We start from the raw sequence: 17,696 nt of genomic DNA on the forward strand, positions 1-17,696 counted from the left end.
TGATATTGAATAATTGAATAAGATTTGACTGAAATATAAGTTCCTTTTTATGAATTATTTATTGTGTCTTCTGTCTTTTATTGATTTACTATAAACTAATACAAAATAGGTTTGTTAAAACATTTTGCAATAGATATAAATTATAAAAAAATGGATTTACTAAAGGGGCCGACTACTGACAACTCTAGTGGCCGACTACTGGAATTTAAGGGGCCGACTAAACAAGAATCCTACTTTTATCTGAATTATGGTTAATAATTTGTTTAAGGTACCGATTTAAACAAATACCTATCTTGTATCCCAATCTGCGAATATCAATTAATCAGGAAAACTTAGTTTCACGTTCAACAATTAAAAATGGATTTTTAAGGCCCAGTTAAACATAAAAATAAAGTTAAAGGGATGACTACTGATGCCATCATCTGTTTTTTGTTACTAATAACTTTTTGAGACCTTAAAAATACAAAATTAACGATTTTATAAATTTTTATAATTCGAAACTCACATTTGTTTGTTATTTTTTCAGCAAACACGAACTCATCAACTACAAATTTACGATTGAAAAAAAAAATTGCCAGTTGACAAGAAAGTCGATGAATTTTTTTTTCGCAATACCAATTTTTTCCATTCACAATATGTTATTGATACAAATCCACAATGTATTAACAATTCATTGACAGTTGAAACTCACAATACCATTTAATAAAATTGATTGAAAAATTTTAATTATTAATTGATAGTTGATCTTCACAATAAGGGTGAGTTACATATATCTAGTTATAACATTTCTTCGTCATTCTATGAAAACTCCCCAAGTCCATTTTCCGCAAAAATGAAATAAATACACTAAGTTCATGCAAATGACAAAATTTATATTTTTTCAAAACTCCCTAAGCTTAACTATGCACCATTTTTAAATTATAAAGAATTAAAACTCCCTAAATCTAATAATTTGCATATTTATTTTAAACTTTTAATGAAAATATCTCAAAACACAAAAAAACTTAGGGAGTTTTTATAGAAAGACGACGATTTATCAAATCATTTAGTTGTTGAGCAATGAACCCCAAGTTTCTTAAATATAGTAAATTTCTTTTATTTTTCTATTAAAAGTTTTGTCAATTTACTAGGTATAAAATTTATATATCCAAAAGAGTTCCTCGTGATTTTTTAGCTGGCACTTCATCATTTAATTTTGTTCTCGCGCCAGCTTCTGTCAGCTTACCACCTTTTCGAAGTAACTGTTTTTCAATAATTCTTGCATTATTTGCATAGCTGTCAGCAACTTCTCTCTGCAATAACATAAATGAATAGGTAAAAATATTAATATCAAAAGAAAACCAGTGATAGGTAAATAAAATGTTAATGTTACCGCTTCGATTTCATCCTCTTCTTCATCAATGGTTGATACAGTAACTGAACTGAATTTTCCCATATTTTTTGTATGGCGCGTAACCATAACCTTCTGTGAGGGACCTGCTTCGCTTGGATCCGCAATAATATCTTCCGATTGCTTTAATGATCTAAACTGGGTTTCATTTTTGGTCTTAACTAATGCTCCATCTAAAATAAATGTTACGTGTGACTCCGGTAAGTGCCGATAATAAACAGGAAGATCGCACGATTTGCACTAAAATTAAATTTAGATACAATTAATATAAGACCAGAAATTAGTTACTCCTGTTTAAGTAAAGAAAGGATTTTTATAGTATAGGCAGATCGTAAGATAGGAATGCGATTTGTAGGAATGTTCTTAAATAAAATTAAATCAATTACATGAAGTCTAAACTGTTTCTCGATCCCTTTCGGTGTCCGGTCTATATAAACAGTTTCACCAACATTGTAAGTTAATTTATGTGCCCTGAGTTTACCGTCAATGACTCTGGCGCCGTCGGTCGATCGGAGGGGCAATTTTTCAATATCACAATCTACAATAAACAAATAATATTAGTTTCGAATTTTCGATCCATTCTATGATATTGGAAAGTTCGCTAACCTAAGATTAAAGACAGCTTCCCACAAAGGCAGTAATAGATGTGCAAGGGTTTTTCGTCATTGTATTCTTCTTGATCTTTTGAATCAGAGCATACAATGCTACGAGATACTACTTTAGGCATTTTATTTTAAATTAGTTTATAACCGACTTAACACAAAATTAAACATGTACCACCGAATTTTAACGAGTTCTCATTATTTGTCAGTTCGAGGTAAACGTGGATAATTCTTTGTTTGAATGCGAGAAGTTGATATTTTATCTTAAAACCAATAGTATCTTAGGATTGTTATATATTTAGTTTTATTCAAAACTAGAAATATTAAATTTTTTAAGATTTATAAATAAAATATTCTCACAAATTTCAATTTGTATACAATGCGGAATGACAGTGACTGACAGAATGTAAACACAATTCTTGAATAAGTTTATATGATGGATTGAAACGAGCTTAAAAAACTTTTCGACCATTTGAAAAACCTCCTTTACAAGAGGTTCTAAAACTTATTTCAACTCTTCAGCTCAAATTTGCAGTGGTGAAATCGTCTAAGGTGAGATTGTCAAATTTTTATTAGTCATTTTTGAATACCATCAATTAGTTGCCATGGTGAAATTTGCAGGGTCTTCCAATAATAATATCGGAACAAATTTAATAAATAGCTTTTTTGGGATCATTTCCATTCCGGTAATCTTTTTATCCACCATATTTTTTGGAAAGACTTATTGAGCTATCACTATAAATGTCATTTATCAAAACTCACATCAACACAATCCGCAAACTAGATTCGTATGTCATTAACACAATATCCAACAAATCTCATAAAATTAATCAAACCTAGACGCTGTTCACAGATATTGCTCTTTTCGCGAGAATACTTTCGATGAAGAATCATTTCACTTCCCTATTTATCAAAAACCATCTTATTGATCAATAACAATTAGGGAAGAGGGAAAACAGTGAAATTGTTTTTTTTTTTGGAGAAAATAAAATATTGAGTAAATACTCTATCTGACATTTCAACTTGCCTTTGTCAATTTTGTTTTTAATTTAGCTGATCGTGTTTACCTTAAATACCTTAAAAAAGATATAATTTTGACGTTTTATTAAAAATTTAAAATTTTCACATCATACCCTCGTTTAACTATCAGGTGGTAATGAAGTTCATTCACTGTCGATATATTTAAGTCATGCAATAAATCTGTACTTTATTGCCAATTCACAACCTCCCATTTGGTCGGTTCATTTAAGACTATTTGTCAACACGAAATTTAGATTCACATCTGACTGACATCTTTGATGGGTAGGTACATACTTGATTGTAATTTTGCAATACTCGTGTTTTGATGAAAAATCTATCCTAAGTATAGTAGGATGTTACAATAATAACAAAAACAATATCCATAGTATGAATAAAGCTAGCATCACACTACCAGTGAATTCACTGACAACTGACAGGCTGTCGTCAGTATGGTTGCGCGTAGTGTGATAGCCAGTTTTGGGACGTCAGTGAAGTATGTCAGTGCACTGACGTGTTCACTGTCAAGCCGAAATTGCTTCAGTAACTGACAAGAAAAATGACAAGTGTGATAAGTAGTCACTGACACATGGGACAACTGGCAGACTATTTTGACAAGAGCGTCAGTACACTGACAGTGTCCCATCACTGACAACCCATGTAATTTCATGTGCTGTCAGTGTTGAAATCCTGTCATTGAACTGGCAGGGTTTTTTTGACATTTGCATGTTTTCTGCAGGATTTTATTTATATAAAATGAGTGGAGGTAATAACGTGGCTGATTCTGAAGCATCCATTAAAGCCAAGAAGCGGCGGGCTAAGCGTGAGAGGGCTATGAACCATAAGTGGATATTTGAGCAGGTGCTATAGACGGAACCGCTACAGCTAAATACCCCCATTATTCGGAATTGATGTTCTTAGAATCGGCCGATGTGCATAAATAAATAAATAATCGAACTGTTCGCTCGACAGGCGCATTATATTCCGATATAGTTCCGGCTCTTCTTCCCGTAATTCCATGAGTAGCTTGGCACAAAACCCTTCCTTTTCCCTGCGCTTCAACCATTTCTTCTGCCAAACACTACGCGGTCGACGCTTTCTCCTGTCGTCATTATCGTCGCTGATGCTTTCCAACACACACCCCGCCAAATAAACCATCGTTGCAGTTTCTGCCATCTCGAACAATTCTTCTTCCAACATTTTTAACGCAGCCACAGTGTTCCTCCGTTTAAAAAAGATATTATTTGTTTTTGATTTAATTTATTTATGCGTCCACACAAGACCACTGACAACATAATATAAACAAAAACAAGAAACTGACAGCCACTGGCTGTTGATATTCAGTGCTGCCAGTATAGTGTGATAGCAAAACTGCTCACTGACCCAATTTCATGTAAATTTCACTGACGCCACTTGCCAGTGTTATGTGCCAGTGAATCATGTGTCAGTGTAGTGTGATAGTCAGTTTTTAAGGCGTCAGTTCACTGATCGACTCGGAAAAAATTCACTTACTAGCATCAGGTGTCAGTGAGTTTTGGGGCACACTGGCACGGGCCTGTCAGTAAGTGTGATAACCTTTTTTACTCAAATGACCACTGACAAGCAATTGCTTCACTGGCGTTAAAACCACATCAGTTTTTGTGACGTCACTGCCTGTCAGTGGTCAGTGAATTCACTGGTAGTGTGATGCTAGCTTAACAGTGATAAAAGTTAAAGTAGAATCTTACTATGGAAGGGTTTTTGACATTTATACGAGCCTCGAATGAATCTTATGTAATTTCGTTTTCAAATGTAGGTACAATTGATATTGCATTTGTATCCCGATGGCTGTGTTCGTTGAGTAGAGGTGCATTTGGAATTAAGTATGTGTTTTCAATCTGTTAATGTTGATATTATTTAGTTTTGTAAATGAAAATGGACTAACTGGGCTCATTTGGCAAGAGAAAACAATAGAAAAGATAATTAAGTTTTGCTATATTTTCACCAAAGGTTTATCTCAGTTGAGATTAAATAAAACTTTTCGGTGTTTCAAATCAAGGTCATTTCAACTCGATTCAGGAATATAAAGAATTGATGCTATCTTCAAGCTCGCTTCAACGTCACATGTTAATGTAGTAGTCTACGAACAAACCCTCTTCTGGAAGCAATTGTTAATTTAACTTTTTTTATACAAACTCAAGCTCCAGATGAAATTGTCCATTGTATTAGTTTTGTTAGTTTGTTTTGCTAAGTTAATTTTAACATTTGATTTTCACAAAACTTTCTTCTATTTGTGTGTTTTTTTTTATTATTATTCTGACAGATCTTCTTTCAGTTGTACCAATTTATAAATACAAAAAGCTGGCTACTGCGGATCGTTTTCTTGGCAATTTATCACTGTACTATATATGGAATACCAAAAAACGCACTTATTGTTAATTTATGAAGCTATTTTTTGTTTTTAAGATTAGATGGATGTAGCTTTATGACGCCCTTGACTTTTCTTTCAATAAGTACGTAAGTGAATGGGATAAATACAGTCGTGATAAAATTTTTGAAACAATATGACTTAATAAAAACAAAATCACACTTTTTGATTTTGTAAAAAAGAATAACTTCAATAAGTTATTTTAATACTTAAATTTAAAACTATAAATACAAAATGACTGACAATGAATTGTCAAACCCCCAACCTAATAGAAAATAGATCTGCTTTTGCTTTGGTTTGACGTTGGTCTGAAGTTTACGATATTACTATATAAAGCGGTCGTAACCTCAGAAGTGACGTTTCAGATTGAAGAGTCTATTGTATATTCGAAATGTCAAAGCCTGACCGACCAAACAAAAGATTGTGGTTTGGCTTGCAAGTGTCTAATGGCCTCTTGCAATCTTATTTGACTTTTGCACTTCATTCATATAAGTCAAAACATGCTCCACGTTATACCAAATATCTTATCCAATTATCAATACAATTTTCTTTCTTAGTTAGTGCGAATGAAGACGTTTCTACTTTTAAAATTCAGAGCACTGAGACAGAGCCTAAGCACTTCCACAACGCTATGAGCAGAGTTTGATCCGAATTCTCCGGTTTATTTTTGAAACACACTAGAGCACTAAACTGTCAATATTTTTGAATTTGCCATCTATTTATTTCATACCGCACGAAACAAAAATGAAGTCAGACACTCTCCATTAGCTCGGTCATATTATTCACAGCACGCAATGAGCTAGCTCTGATTGAAAAAAGAAACACAAACCGAGCACTCTGATATGTCTTTGAGCTTAATGGCCAAACCATTTTGTTTTATTTATTAATTTGTTTCTTTTATTTTTTATAAATTGAACACGGCAGCTATACACAGATTCTGAAATAAAACAAACAAATTGCAAGGACAATATAGTAGTCAGCTGTGAAAGCGCAACAAAATAGAAAATATATTTTTTCGGACGTTGAGATCCAGCTTACGATATTTACGATGTAAAGCGACCATACAACTTGAGGTAAACTTTATGTCAAAGTCGGCATGACCGAAAAAATAAAAACGACTTGAGTTGAAGCTAATTTCTATACAACCCAATAGAAGTTTACAAGAGGTCGAATAGAGTTTCAAGCCAAAATCAATATCCCAAATAAAAACCGGCTGTTTTTGACATAATAAATAAACATCACATCGCAAACATTCAATTTTAACAGTACCTATACACTTTATTGCAACTTAAAACAAAATTAAATAAAGGTTATAAATAGTAATATTTCACAAATTTGCACAAGTAATTTGTATGTTAAAATTTAAAAGATGGGAGTAACTGGTTTGTGGAAATTAATTGAACCATGCGGCCAACCAGTGCCTGTTGAAATTTTGGAAAATAAGGTGTTAGCCATAGGCAAGTGATGTCCAATAATGATTAAATGGACAATGTAGAATCTATGTTTCTTTTTGCAGATATCTCTATATGGCTTCATCAAGTCGTAAAAGGCTTCCAGGACAACAAAGGTTCAGCCCTGGCTAATTCACACCTCCTAGGTTTGTTTCATCGGTTATGCAAACTGATGTTCTATCGAATAAAGCCGGTCTTCGTATTCGATGGAAAAGTTCCTCTTTTAAAAAGGGAAACTATTGTAAGTCTTTTTTCTTGCTTTGTCAATATAATAAACACTATATTAGTTCCACTTAATTTAGGCAAAGCGTAATCAAAAAAGGAACAAGTTGGTTAACGAAGCAGAGAGAATTCAAAATTTGCTGTTACAATCTCTGGCAAAGGAAAAGGTTGTACAACAGGCTCTTGGCACAAAAGCCACAGAAGAACTTTTGAAAGCATCTCCTTCAAAAAGTAAAACCAATGAGAAATGCAAAGATGAAGATATTTTCAAACTGCCAGATCTGCCAAAACTAGAACAAAGCACCACCGAAAATGAAGATGAACCTTCTTGTAGTTCAGAATCCGATAGTTCATTTTGTGAATCCAAACCCCGAATAAACTACAACCAAAACCTGCAAGCTATTGACGTGAAAAGTGAACATTTCCGCAACCTTCCTCCCGACATAAGACACGAAATCCTAATAGACATCAAAGAAACAAGAAAGCAATCATCCTGGGGAAAACTGCATGAGCTTCCAGCCAAGAGCAATGACTTCAGTACATTTCAAATGAAGAGATTATTGAAAAGGCGCCAAGTACAAGAGAGCATAGAAGAAGTCCAAAAAGAAATGGATGGGGTGCGGACATTTACGTTAAGCGAATTGGAAGATATATTTACGGAAGAGGGGATAATTGAGACATCTAGCTTAAGTGGCACAAAACATATTTCATCAGATTCAAACACTCGTTACCTTTTAGTACGTGATTTGAAAGAGACTTTAGCTAATGCCGCTTTAGAGGAAAATAAAGTTAAACTTGAAAATAATTCAAAGAAACCAAAAATAGAAGAAGCAGAGAAAAATCATTTTGATTTAGAAGAGGCTGATTTAGAAAGAGCTATTCAAATGTCATTGGACGATGCGGCTCCCTATAGTGAAAGTGACTATTGTTATAGAAAAGAGGGGAGGAAGCTTAACAGCGAACAACGAGCAGTGTTAAGAAATGCCGGTGTTGGACTTGCTAGAGATTTTATGATTGAGCATGCGTGCATGAATGATGAGGACGTTCAAAGTCTCTTGGAGAACACTCAAATCAATGATGAACTTAACTACAATTCTTGGTATGTTCAATCAATAGCAAATTTTTGTTATGTTTTTTTTTTTTTTTTTTTAAAGTGTTTCAATACACAAATTGGGCTTTTAGTTTAGCTATATGCTAGAGCCTCTGAAACAAATCGAATGACATTTTTCCAAGCACTTTCTCCATTCAAAATACAAAACATTCTTCAGTTGTAAAAAAAAACATTTATTAAAATATAATCTTCGGATTTCCTGTATGGTTGGACAAAACGCTAAGAAATGAGAAATATTATCAGCCTGATTGAGGTTACATAGTGAACAATTTGGATTCAAATCATTTCTATGAGGTCTATAATTAAGCTCAAGCATTTCAACTCGCATTTTAAAGATTAGACTTATCTCATTGGCAGTAAACTCGATTCGAAAATAGTTGTCATACCCGAGACATAAGTTGAGTTTAGAGTAATCTGTTGTTGTATCAGACTCTCTTGCCCGGGTTATTGATTTTAGATAAATTGTTTCATCTATAATAGAAATTAAGTCATACAGTTCATTTCTAAATGCTCCTAAATTATCAATACTTAGTGACAACGGATAGTTATATTCTGATGCCAAATCAAACCAGTCTAATTCCTTGTATCCATAAACTTCGTTAGCGCATAAGAGAGAACTTTTGATAGTTGTCTCAAATACTTTAAATTTAGTCGCCGCATCTATAGAGTTACTTTTGAAGATCTATTCCTGTTAACGAGATTTTTAGTTGAAAACCAATTTTTAGTAAATGTTCGTAGCATTTGCGTACTATTTATTGTAGATTTTAATTTTTTATGAAAAAACAGACTGTTGGATTTTTATGGTTTTTAATTTTTGTAAGAAAATGTTAATTCGACTTTCTCAAAATTTTACCAGATGCCAAAAACGTTATTCTTCCCAAACGTATGTACGTACACACGCGCGCACAGACAACTCTCTAAAAATCTTTTACTTGGACTCTGGAAACCTTGCAACGTCGAGAAATGTCAAAATTTTCAATTCAACAAATCGGACTGACTACAATAACTTCCTATGGGAAGCTAAAAGCCATTGCAAACACAAATTATTTTGGTCCTTTTTTGGTGCGATTGCTCATTTTTATTTTGAGCTTTGGCTATGCAATTTTTTTCAAGTGGCTACCGTGCTAGTGATATGTAGTAATCTAAATAAAGATATGCGTCGACACATCCCCGGTTAGTTTAAAAAGCAACTTGGTTGGTAGATGAAAGTTTTCTTGTTTCTGCGAACCACATCAGTCGTTTTGCTATGATTTTTTCCATAATTTTGGAAGAGCAAGAAATAAGGGATATGGGACGGTATCCATCAATTAATTTCCTATCCTTATTAGGTTTCGGTATGGTAAGAAGTGTTGCAGTTTGCCAAGCTTGCTGTATGACAGCTGTGTTAAGTATATTATTGTATAGTTTAATAAGTCTCAATTTTACATCAAATGGTAGGTTTTTCAGCATTGAATAATTAATTTTATATATACCAAGAGTTTTGCCTTTAGTTTTGTTTAAGGAAGTTTCAAACTCAATTAGTGATATAGGTTCTTCAATACGTTGTGCAAAAAATTAGTTATCAGTCTTATTTGAATATGTATATAAAGTTTCGATAAAAAACTTGACTTTTTTGATACTTAATAGTTTTGAAAAATACGTTTTGGTCTTAATTTTTAGTGTTAATTTCGAATCCAAACACTAATTTTAACAATTTTCTCAAGTTTATAAAATACCGGTTTCCAACATTATTTTTATATTTTTTAATATATTTCAAAAACTTGATGTAATGGAATTGTTTGGACAACTGTTTAGACAATATTTACAAGAGCAATAATTACTTTCAAACCGTTTCGTCTTTTCCTGTTGAAAACCATCTTACCAAAAATGGTTTAGCGTTTCTTTTACATTTTTGTGAGACAGGTTTTTTGCATTATTATATGAAATAATATTAATATTTTAACTGAATATTGAAGAAAAAGATTATACATAGATTTGAAAATCATTACGGATTTTATTGGTAATCAAAAAGCCTTATATACGTGTTTTTTTCGCAATTCAAAAAGTGGTATTTCAAATCCTGACGTGATACATTGTAAAAAGTACAATGCCAGTAAGAAAATCAATAATGTCTGCCTAGAAGTACAATTGACTTATATTTTAATCCTTGGTTATTCCCAACCAAAAGTTGATGAAATGCAGTAAATAAATACAACTACCGAACCAATCACCGCTAATAATTAAGTACAGCACTGTATTTCTAGACATAATGTTGATGTCACTTATTTGTACAGATTTATAGTCCATAGTGCCATTGGGCAGGTTCAGGCGACATAAACTGACTACTTTCTGAAATTCTGAAGTGTAAAAAAAAAAATAAAGGACTTTAAGGCAAGGCAAGTTTCTAGAATCTGATTAGCTGCCAAAAAATTGCCTTCCAATTAAGGCAACTTTATTGGAAACTTGACTGGAAAGTTAGTCAAGAAAAATATCCCTAACTATCAAGTCAAGTCAGCTTATGTCAGAATGACAATCGATAATGTTTTTTTAATTAACTGAAAGTTGAACTTTATTCCTCTACGATTTATTTATTTTTCGCACAATTTCATTTATTATTTGGTGTAAAAGGGTTTCTCGTCAAATTGGAAAAGAAATAAGTAATTTTTCTTTACAATGCCAAATGCAAATTAGGATGGACTTTAAGTATGCCTGAGGAGTATTTTTAAGACAGTAATGTTTTTGGTAGTTTTTGTACGGTAAGCTGAAGGTAAAAGTTAGTGAAGTAAAGTTCTGAGTTTGAAGTTTATGACACTTGAAAAACTAACTAGTTGACTTGGTCAAAATGTACGTTCAAGGAATACAGGTGACTGCAAATGAACTCCCTTATGTTGTCTGAACCTGCCCAATTAAAACATTTGGATTGCATGTATGTTGCACACTTAATATTAATATCTAGCAACATATATTTAAAACAAAAAAATCTGTTGGTAGCTAGACTTATCCACGAAAACAACAGTTTACAGTTCATTTTTTTCGACAGATCATCCATAATAATGGGTAGTACCCGTGGTTAGTGCGTTTGACTGTCATGCCAGAGGTCTTCGGTTCGATCCCTGCCTGTGCCACCTAGAGTTTTTTTCACGGGTACTGCCTCTTGCGAGGAATTGACAAATTCTCCAAGAGTAATTCTTGTCATGAAAAAGTGCTTTCTCAATTTAGCCGTTCGGATTCGGCATATAAACTGTACCCCCTCCATTCCTGACTACATTACTCGCACACAGGAATGGTTGAAAGTTGTAAGTCACTAGGCCCTAGTTCTCAACGAACTGTTGTGCCACCCAATTTATTTATTTTATCTATCCATAATATAGGAATGTATGTTATCATTCTCTAATTTTGTCAAAAAGATTTATAAAAAAGAAGTTATAACAGCATAATTATACAAAATTCTCAAATGTAATCAAATTGTAATCTCAAATAAAAATCAGGGTTTAGAGAAACAACCTATTCCACAAAAAATGCGAATCTTCCTCACTCTATAACTACCGACCTATTGCATTAACTTCACTTCTTTCATGGAAACGCTGATTAATTATCAGCTTAAGAAATATCTTGAGGAACAGAAGCTTCTTAATGACCGGCAATACGGCTTTCGTAGCAATAGGTCCACTGGTGATCTCATGGTTCATCTCACCGAAGAAAGTAAGATTATTGCACTTGATATTTCAAAGGCATTTGATAAAGTCTGGCATCTTGCTCTCTTATCGAAAATGCGTGCTTTCGGTGTCGACAAAACTATTCTTCGTTGGATTAGAAATATTCTTTCGAACCGTTCAATACAAGTTGTTTTGGACGGATTCAAGTCTGAAAACTAAAATAAATGCTCGTGTGCCCTAGGGCTCTGTTCTATCTCCAACACTCTTTCTCATTTTTATTAATGATCTCCTGCCTGCAACATCTAATCCAATAATTTGTTTCGCTGACGATAATACACTAAACTTTTAATATTAGTTTTCTGACTAACATCCCAACGACAATATATGATAAGCTCATTAAATTCCGACCCAAACACCATTGTACAATGGGGAATAAAAAACCGTGTGGAATTTAATGCTTCGAAAACCCAATGCTGTCTTGTATCGGTAAAGCGAGATAAACCCTCTTTGCCACTATCTTTGAGTGGCACTTGTATCAACGAAAATTAAAAACCTTGACTTCCTCGGAATGTGCATCAGCAACCATCTTTTAAGGAGCGACTACATACGCAATGTCGCCAAAAATGCCTCATGATGTCTTGGTTTTTTGAGACGATCTAAGAGATTTTTCTCTCCGTCTGATCTTGCTACAATCTACAAAACCTATATGCGTCCGAAACTTGAATATAACTCTCATCTCTGGGCTAGTGCTCCAGTAACTTATTTAAGCCTCTTGGATAATATTCAAAGAAGAGCTTTTAAAATGATAGGTAACATTAATATCGATAACTCGTTTACATCACTCGAACATCGACGCAAGGTTTCTTGTCTCACCCTTTTTTGCCGTTATTTTAACGGACTATGCTCTATTGAAATAGCCAGTTGCAGTCCTCCCCTTAAACAATTTAACCGTAATACCCGCGCTTCTAGAAATGCCCATCAGTTTAGCCCAACTTCGGCCGTACTATGATGTACAGAGATTAATTGGAATGCGAATGTGGAATGCCTTGCCAAGCTCTATCCTTCCCTATCATTGCAATGTTCAGAAATTCAATTCAATGTACACCGACACCCCTTATCCAACCCTTCCCTCTTTTATTAATGCTCACACTGTGTCTTTGGCATATTACAGGTATATAAAATCCTTTTATTGTTCGCTAATTATAAAAAAAAACATTGGTATATCGAGTCATAATTTTATAGACACCTCAGTTTGATTAGTTCTGACTCAAACTGAGATCTTAATCCTTGTTTTAATGCTTTTGAACTAGACAAGGAAATAATTTATAACTGAATGCAGTTATAATTTAAAACAGTTTCAGAGACCAGAACTTTGTCGTGAAATTATCCGAAAAAGTAATATATTTTAAACACCTTTCTCACATAATTTTATGTTCAATAAATATTCAATGACATTCTCTTTAAAGTTTGCAGGACAAAAACCAGACCATAATAACCTCTAATGAGTCTTTAAAAATTGTTCAGAATCAGGATTTGGCAGAAGCAAGTTCCTCTTCCAAAAATGAGCTCCTTAAATCCTCCATATTGATAAAGAATGAAGAGATTTCACAACTAGACAAACAATCTCCAAAAAGTCCCAAGATTTCAGAGGAAGATGAAGAAATAGGTATAATTTCAGATTCAAACAGCGATTCAGATTTAGAAGAAGTCAAGGATATAAGCCAACAACCATCAAATAGTGTAATTTCAAAAACTGTTAGCAAAGAAATGGAAATATTTGTAGATCCATCCAAAGCAATAGATCAAGAGGAAGATATTTTTGCAGATGTATTCAAACCAACAGAAGACAAAAAGATTGAAGTAAAGAAAACATCATTGAATGTATCAGATATTCTTCAGGATTTAAAAAAGCAAGCTGCTGAAGTAACGAAAATTAATCTTTCTGATATAAAACTTAATACACAAACTATAGACGTTTCAGACGACGAAAGTGTGCTAAGTCAAAAACTTGTATATGACACCGATAGTGATTCTTCTGAAAATATTCCGACAGAAGTAATACCAAAATCCATGTCGGATGCAACATCTCTGCCAGAAGCTCCTTCGGTTTTAGAAAGGGATGATATTGAAAAAGCATCTAAGTCTTTGGATGGCGAAAATTTACTTTTGCCAATAAAATCAGAATGCAACGAAGTTATCGAAATTATTGATAACGATTTATCAGAAAAATCTGCGACTAATTTAACACCATCAAAAACAAGAGATATATCTAATTTTTTCGAAACCAAATTTATTATAAAGAGAACACCAGAAAAAAAAGATGAGATTGAGGATGTTCCGAAGGTGACTCCACCATTTTTTGTACGAAAATCACCGAAATCTAGCAGTGAAAAAAAGAGAAGCTCAACTAATCACGATGATTCGCCACTTAATAAATCGCGCAAAGTCAATAAAATGTTGTTTAATAAGAGCGTCGACGAGGACGACGATGAAGGTTTTACAGAAATAAAAGAAATCGTAGATAAAGAAGAGGATATGCTAGAAGTTGCAGCAATGGCTTTGAAAGAGAAAAAATCCACAGAAGAATTAGAAGATATGGCATCGACGTTAGCAAAAGAAAAACGAGATTTGGAAAAGGAAAGAAATCGTCAGGGTAGAATGGGAATGACTATAACTGAGAAAATGAATTCGGAATGCATGGAGTTGTTGCGGTTATTTGGAGTTCCATTTATTGTTGCTCCTATGGAGGCTGAAGCGCAGTGTGCATTCCTTGATACAGTTCAACTTACAAACGGAACAATTACTGACGATAGTGATATATGGCTGTTTGGGGGTAGAACGGTGTATAAGAACTTTTTTGCCCAAAACAAACATGTTATGGAGTTCAAGTGTGACACAATTCAGAGCTCCTTCAATGTTGATCGGAATAAACTTATTCAGTTAGCGTTGCTAGTTGGAAGTGATTATACTACAGGTAAAATAAATACTCATATTTTTTTAACTTGTTTTATGGTCTAGTTAAATTAAATTAAATTATTCAAGAAGTTATATGATTTGTAAAACAAGACAAAACATACAAAGTAAAAAATGTTTGTAGTGCATTTGCGTTAGAAAATGGGCAGTTTCAGGCGACATAAGGGACTTAAAAGTAAGGCAAGTTTCTATCATTTGATTGGCCAGCTGCCAAAAAATTGCCTTCCAATTAAGGCAACTTTGTTGGAAAGTTGTCTGGAAAGTTAGTCAAGAAAAATCTACCTAACTTATCAAGTCAAGTCTACTCATGTCAAAATGACAGGTGAACGTGTTTTTTCATTCAACTGAAAGCTGAACTTTATTACTCCATGATTTATTTATATTCTGCACAACTTCATTTATTGATTTCTGTAAAATGGTTCTCTGTCAATTTGGAAAAGAAATAACTTATATTTCTTTACAATACAATATATAAATCGTGATGGAGTTTTAGCTTGCCTGAGGAATGTTTTGTACACAGTAATTTTGTTGGTACTTTTTGTACTATGAACTTAAAGTAAAAGTTCGCGAAGTAAAGTTCTGAATTTGGAATTCATGACACTTGAAAAACTAAGTAGATTTTTTGGTCGAAATGAACGTTCAAAGAATGAAGTTGACTGCAAATGAAGTCCCTTGTGTTGCCTGAACCTGCCAAATTTCTGAGGACAAATGCCTAACTTCAGTCCATTTGATTTGCTTGAAAAAGACCAGTCCTTTTCTGTCCTAATGAATGTCAATTGTCATTGAAAAAAAAAATAGGACGTCTTCATTGGGCCTAGAGTTGATACAAAAAAGTGTGCTATTTTAATTTAGCCCCAAATGTGTATTTTAATTATTTCTTCTTATTTTGTTTGCATCAAAGATGCTTTAAAATATTTAAAACCTAAAGGAAGACATCATTCGACAATTTTAAATGACTGACCTAAGTGGAAGCTTACAAATTGTTCTATTTAACTTTAAAGTAATTTTTTCTTTTACTGTTAAGTAAAACTACCAACTTATCAATTTATATAGAATTGAACCATACACTCTTACTAAATATATGTTACTAGCAACTCTTGTTTTCATTTAACTTTTAAAACAAACTATTTTATAATTTTATTGATAGGTATTAATGGAATAGGTGCAGTGACTGCACTAGAAATACTAGCAACTTTTACTCCAAAAGACCTCGCACAAGTAGATCCCAGTCAACAAACATCTACAGTTCTGACAAGTTTGATAAATTTTCGTGAATGGTGGAAGAACACTAAAACCAATACAGTAATTGGGAGTTCAGTTCGACATCGACTTCGAAATAAACTGGCAAACATTGAAGTTTATGAAGAATTTCCAAGTACTGCGGTAAGACGTAGTAATAATTTTCAATCCAAAACATATTCAAACATACACAATTTTATTTAATACATTAGGTGGCTGAGGCATATCTTAAGCCTACAGTGGATAATAACCAAAACTCATTTAGTTGGGGAACACCGGATGTAGAATCCATAAGGGAATTTACGAGAGCAAATTTTGGCTGGACAAGAAACAAAACTGATGAAATCTTAGGACCAGTCTTAAAGAAACTTAACGAAAAAACTTCACAATCAGCAATAACAAATTATTTTTCGATAAAAAGCGTTTCTTCAAGTTCAAAGCAATTGGCAGTTAGTAAACGTGTTCAGCAAGCAATAAACAGTATGTCAGCAGATTTTAAACCTGATGAGGAAGTCGATAAAGAAAAACCAAAAAAACAAAGAAAAAAGCGATTAGTAAGCACAACTGCGGATAGTACAAATAACGATGAAATTTCACCAAAAAAGAACAAACGTGTAAGCAAGAAGAAAGTTAACTTGCCACCGGCAAGAAAATCTGAAGTAATACCCCAGCGACAAAAAGATCAAGAAGAAATGGAACAAAAGAAGAAATTAGCCGCTGAAATGTTGAAGCAATCCAAACAAAAACGAGGAAAAAATAATTGAAATTGGTGGCATTCAAAGTTATGTAAATACATAAAATTACTTTTTAAATGCATGTAAATTTGTGAAACAGTTTTATAAATAATAAATTATTATTAGAAATATAGCGAAATAAGTATAAGAACACTTTTAATGTCAATGATCGGTTGGATTTAAGTTAAATATAACAGAACCATCCAAATTGAAAATGTTCATCATTACAAATAATTCCCATTTACTTAAAGTTTAATTTTCCAATAAACAAGCGTATGATAAACTTTCAACCCTTGCTACACTTTTCACCATGAGAAGGTTTATTTTGCTAGCATTGAGCTTATTATTTGTGTAGCGCCAAGGGTCTTAGTGTTACACATGAAATTTGAATGCTATAAAATTGGAATAAGTTTTGATAATCGTATTGACTTTATGCATACTTATTTCAAAACTTTTACACAATAGAAAAGAAAATAAATCAGTCTCTTAAAAACATGATATGAATGATATCGTTAAACAAAATAATTCTTTAATTTAAATTAGAGCTAAGCTAACAAGTCAAATTAATCATCTTGAGAATTGGCATGTTAAAAAATTGTATTTATTTTTTGTATTGATTTGTGTAGAAAATTTGTATTTATAAACCAATTTTTATAAATAGTTATTAGTCATTCTTTTCATGCCAAAATAAAAAAGAGGCTGGGATGCGACCCACACTGATAACTTCCCATCCCGTCTGTCGATTTGTCTTGCTTAAAAGTTTGTCTATATATACTCGTATCAATTTTTACAAAAATTTGCGTTATATTTTTTTGTAGACCTTATTTTTTATGAAAAAACGGACAATTGGATTTTTATATAAAAATGACTGAATATCAAGATCAATATTTTCTGTAAAATAAAATAAGTTTGAAG

At 32.9% G+C, this 17,696-nt stretch overlaps 2 protein-coding genes across 2 annotated transcripts; one reads left to right on the top strand and one right to left on the bottom strand.

Moving 5' to 3' along the window:
• Positions 1–1,071: 1,071 nt before the first annotated feature.
• Positions 1,072–2,394, bottom strand: LOC129950213 (STING ER exit protein). The gene is made up of 4 exons (XM_056062066.1): positions 1,997–2,394; positions 1,777–1,928; positions 1,373–1,630; positions 1,072–1,292 (listed from the first exon to the last, which is right to left on the bottom strand). The coding sequence occupies exons 1-4, from the start codon at positions 2,115–2,117 to the stop codon at positions 1,140–1,142; spliced, it is 684 nt and encodes a 227-aa protein (XP_055918041.1). The 5' UTR covers positions 2,118–2,394; the 3' UTR covers positions 1,072–1,139.
• A 4,269-nt stretch (positions 2,395–6,663) lies between these two features.
• LOC129951865 (DNA excision repair protein ERCC-5 homolog) lies at positions 6,664–16,914 on the top strand. The gene is made up of 6 exons (XM_056064214.1): positions 6,664–6,873; positions 6,933–7,108; positions 7,170–8,188; positions 13,302–14,809; positions 15,956–16,191; positions 16,260–16,914. The coding sequence occupies exons 1-6, from the start codon at positions 6,786–6,788 to the stop codon at positions 16,809–16,811; spliced, it is 3,579 nt and encodes a 1,192-aa protein (XP_055920189.1). The 5' UTR covers positions 6,664–6,785; the 3' UTR covers positions 16,812–16,914.
• Positions 16,915–17,696: the final 782 nt, after the last annotated feature.

Source organism: Eupeodes corollae, chromosome 3 (assembly GCF_945859685.1).
Source record: "Eupeodes corollae chromosome 3, idEupCoro1.1, whole genome shotgun sequence".
In the NCBI taxonomy this organism is placed as follows: domain Eukaryota; kingdom Metazoa; phylum Arthropoda; class Insecta; order Diptera; family Syrphidae; genus Eupeodes; species Eupeodes corollae.